General features: G+C 34.8%; 1 protein-coding gene across 1 annotated transcript in view; it reads right to left on the reverse strand.

The window, feature by feature from the left end:
* Window positions 1-3,904, reverse strand: part of LOC103776592 (E3 ubiquitin-protein ligase UBR3-like) — a 4,742-nt gene extending 838 nt beyond the window's left edge. Inside the window, exons 1-3 of the mRNA XM_008944107.1 lie at window positions 3,732-3,904; window positions 2,048-2,257; window positions 328-467 (exon numbers count right to left, since the gene is read on the reverse strand). Coding sequence (XP_008942355.1) covers window positions 328-467; window positions 2,048-2,257; window positions 3,732-3,794 — 413 coding nt within the window. The 5' untranslated portion in view covers window positions 3,795-3,904. The remainder of the gene's footprint in view (window positions 1-327; window positions 468-2,047; window positions 2,258-3,731) is intronic.
* Window positions 3,905-4,718: the final 814 nt, after the last annotated feature.

Genomic DNA, 4,718 nt, shown 5'->3' on the forward strand with positions numbered 1-4,718 from the left:
CCTACACTGGAATCAAACTGCATCATTTGATTAAGGGTCAAACAACAACCTTGGAAAGAAGAGTTTTCCAGTGCAACATGCAGAATTGACCGTCATTGGGAATGGCAACATAGCAATGTATTTGTTGGGTGCCTGGTGTGTCTAACTCAATGATCATGATTACATTACCTTTGGGTAAAAAAATGAAAAAAAAACCCTAGCAATAAATGGGGAATTTTCCATTCAAGTAAGGTAGAGAGCTATTATTATGTTATTGCATACGTCGCTTAACAAAGTTGATCTACGCAGAGGAGCAACAACGAAACACACTTGTAATGAAAATGTTACCTCAGATCTCGGTCTTCTTCACCATGTGCATCTAGATAAACAGAACCCCAAAGGCAGAAACGATGGCCTCGTATAATGATGATTACAGATGCATTAATCAAAAGAAATATTCCTGTCCCAGCTCCACAGTTTTGAGAATGCTGTAATATTAAGGGAGTAGAAAGGGACGAGTGCAAATATTCTGTTAGTGTCTGTCAACTTTGTAGCAGAAAGGTCTTTAAAAATAGTAATTAGTTTTGCTTGAAACAGCATACACACATTATTTACTGAGAAACAGTTTGACAAAGTATAGCCTGCTCCAAAATCCCCCAAGCAACTGAGAACCCTGTTTTGTGCTACCATAACACTTGCATACAAAAACGGTTCACTGCTCAAAGAGGAAGGATATTCTTTATGATGTAAAACCTCAATTACCTAAAGAAAAAGAGGAAAAATATTCTCTACAATATTTTGAATTTTTTGTTGTATAGCAAACTGTATAGAATGACCAAATATTTTTCATAGATGGCAAGAATATGAGAAACTGTTCAGAAAAGCTTAATATTACCTCTTTTACAATAGTCTCTGTTGCTAAACATTTGCTTTCTCTATCCATGCTCACAGATCCAACCCATGGCTCTACAAATCTAGTAAAATTTTTCTTTTTAGTAATTCTTGCTTGCTTCAATATGTCATTCATCTCTATGAATGGCATGATCTGTATTAATAAATTAATTTTAGCAATTAAAAAATATCCTCTTCCTATGTAGTTTTATTACAATTAGAGGCTATAATCTCATTAATGACAATCAAAAGTAATTCATTATATAGATTTTTATTTCTTTTAAAAATAATCTTCTGTTTTCATGAAGCTTCACACCTTAAATATAACTTAAATTCTATTTTAAATATCGCCAACTATCTTTCTCCCACCATATTAGCAGTACAAGAGAGAAAGGGAGTTCAAACAATTTCAAAAATCCCTGTGAAATTTCTTTGGGTGTGATTTTATGCCCCATTTGTAATTATCTCCCCAGTAAATCTTCCCCTTACTTTTGTAAAGCCCACATAGTTCAAGCCCTTTTACTAAAACTATTCTGTGGTAAGAAACACAACAGCAGTCAAAGCAAACCTTTATCACAGACAGGAAAACAATACTAGATGCTGTCCAACTCAGGTTCCTGAAAGAACTTATTATGTATGCTGACTAGAAAAATTTGCTGCTGAATTAGTTGAAGGCCTTGAAATTTATTATAATCTAGCTGTAGTCTGTAGATCACTAGTAGATGGTCAGATATATCAGTATTCTATAAAAGGAAAAAGAAAACCTATACACTGATATTCTTATGTATGCAGAAAGTAAGGAAACAAAACATAGTAAAATTAAAACAATACATGATCAGAATGTAGACAAATTTAATTGGTTATGAATCAAAGCCATGTTTCAACATTACACACAATGGCTTTGTAAGTGTGTTTCAAACAGATTAAGTAGGCTATAGGCTTAAAAAGGTGAATAATATTGCTCTCTAGAATCCAGTCTAGGTCTGTCAGAAATAAGAACTAAACATTATTATTGGTGGGTTGAACTAGATGACCTTTAAAGGTTCCTTCCAACCCAAACTATTCTATGAGTATATAAAGATGTTTTGGAAAGAAAACCACCAAAAGCGAGCAATGGAGTTAAAAAATATCCATGATTTATGAGAAGCAATTACAGAATTTGAATTGTCTCTCTTACCAGCACACATTCACAGTAACTCTGTTGTTTGCAGCATAGTCCTTTCAAGCATACAAAAGTACCACAAACTAGACAAACAGCAGGATCTTTAGGAACCTTGGTACAAACAGTACAAGTCTTTCTGTGATAATACTGAAAAATGGTATTATAATTCTCCGGCAACTGAAGGAGCCGTGGCAAGTCCCACTTAGGTTCCTGGATAAGCAAAGCCTACAAATAAGATAAAAACAATCTATCAGTTCTGCACATTCATTTATGCTTTTATGTTTTCTAAGAGAAGAGAATACCAAAGAAAGCAAGCACGTAGTTTAAAAATCTCTCACTTCTGCATTTCACAAATTTAGAAGTCAAAAGTCACCTTGCAACAGTCACCCGCCTCTAGCTGAACACCCTTCCCAGCTGTGGTCACATTTCACCTTTTTTAACAGGTGTAAAATGGACACTAGCCTTTTCCCAAGGACATTTTCTAAATCTGAAGCTTTAAGCGCAAAAATCTCCATAGCTAAAACAAGAGGATTAAGAGTGATCTACTGGGAAGACCCACACTCGATACACCAACGTATCACACTGGTGCCAAACCCTTGCACTGACTATGAAAGCTGTCTCCTTCCTACAATTCAGATGAAAACGTTCAAAAACAGAACTGAAGTTAGGCTCTGATATTTGAAGCCATTTGCCTGATTTTCAGCATTATGCTGCGCACACAAATTTTGAGGCCATTAAGAACTTACCAGCAGTAATAAAAGTTTGATAAGGCAGGCACTAATTAAATACTATTTCCAAAGCATAATTCTTCTATTTGGCTCTTAAAATGCCTTTTTTTTTTTTTTTCTTTCAGTCGATGGGCACAGGGGTCAGAAGAGTGTATGACCTCAAAAGTTAACTTGCCAAAACAAAAAAAATAAAAAGGAAAATTGCACTAGTACCTGGTTCGCTTTCAATCATTGAAAGAATGTTTTTAGTTTCACTGCAGTCTCTCTCAAATGCCTATCAAACTGGCTGCAACTGTATTTTGAGATTAATCTGAGGATTCAAGTTTTCATTCACAATAGCCTAATTCATGCCTGCAAACACGCAAAGGCATGTGGAGATCATGCTGCAGAGTGAAGGATACATCCATCTTCCCTTTAAAACCATAAAAAGTCAGGGACTCGATTTTCATAAAAACAGTGCAGTTAATGTTGAATCATTTCCATCTCACAAGTGATACTCCAACTGCACCAATTCAAGTCTTGGTATTGTTTCTTTAACCTTCAGAGACTAGGCACCATCTTTTATCAGTCAGCTATTAAACAGCTTTTATCCTTTTGATCTTTTTACATATTGCAACTGAAGATGCTCAGAAATCTCAATGATGTCTAACGGGCAAGAAAAACTTCTGAAAAGTATTTACTTAAAACAAAGTTTCTAACACGTATCCTTGATAGGTTTCAAGTGCAGGAGATATCATCTAAGTGTAGTGTTCCTATTTTGTCTCCAGCAGTCATATAATAACTTATTCCTATTTTTAACCAGTCCAACCCACATCCACTAAGTAATATTTCTGATTACAATTCCTCTCTCATTTATGAGTCAGGTTCTCAGCTCTTTATGCAAAACAATAGTGAATGTGCATAGTGAATCAAGCAATAAACAGCTGTTTCTATATAAGGACTGTTTTGGAAGAAGTAATTTCGCTACATACCTTTACTTGATCTGGATGTTTCTCTGCAAACGAAGCCAATTCTGAGCACCACTGTGATATCATGTCAAATGCTGGCACTGGCCAATCAAGACAAGAGGCACTGGTGAACTGATGAGCCGACTGAAAAGATGGTAATAGACCCAGGCAACTTGCAAGAACTGTGAATTCTTCATCTTCCTTTTAGGTGTGAAACCAAAGAGGCTTAGATTAATACCCACACCCTGAATTTTTCAATAGATGATTAAAAATTTATCTATTCCAAGAAAAATACAAAGATTAAACTACTAAAAGAGAAGTAAAAACTATAGTACAATGATGCTAATAGTCATGCTCAGCGAAACAGAAAAGCTTCCATTTTTTCCAGATGATCTCAAAATGGGTTCTCAAAATACAAGAAAACTGGTCTGGAAAAAACCATAACCACCCATGATGCCACAAATAAAAACATATAAAAACCCACAAAAAAAAAAAAAAAAAAGAAACCCCAAAATTCCCCAGTAATTTTCTTCCTGTTTAGCACCCCAAACTGGCTCCTAGCTGTTTTAGAGATTATATGATTTTGAGGCAATAAAACAAAGGAGCTGACCTGCAGCAAACTCTTCTTAAATCAGTGGTGGAACCTAAACGTAACTGTCCACTGATGTAATGCCTCTGAGAATAAAGTCCGAGTATTAACAGGCGAAATTAATATTATGAAAACTAAGGATTGAATTCCAGTCTGTGTGGAAATTATACCATTTCTGCAAATATCCAACCAAGTTTTATAAATCTTATTTTATAAGACATGCATATATGACCTGACAAAATAAGCAGGTATTTGCTGAATTTTAAGAACATAGTATAATTTTTTAGGGAAATGCCTTGAAATTGAATTTATAGAAGACAAAAAATGCTGCAGAGCAATGCTATAAAATAAGATTTAAAAAAGCCCTTAGACTAGAAAATACATACTATGAAAAAGACACTTTCATAGAATCATAGAATCCT

This window comes from Merops nubicus, unplaced genomic scaffold (assembly GCF_000691845.1).
Source record: "Merops nubicus isolate BGI_N331 unplaced genomic scaffold, ASM69184v1 scaffold44397, whole genome shotgun sequence".
Lineage (NCBI taxonomy): Eukaryota > Metazoa > Chordata > Aves > Coraciiformes > Meropidae > Merops > Merops nubicus.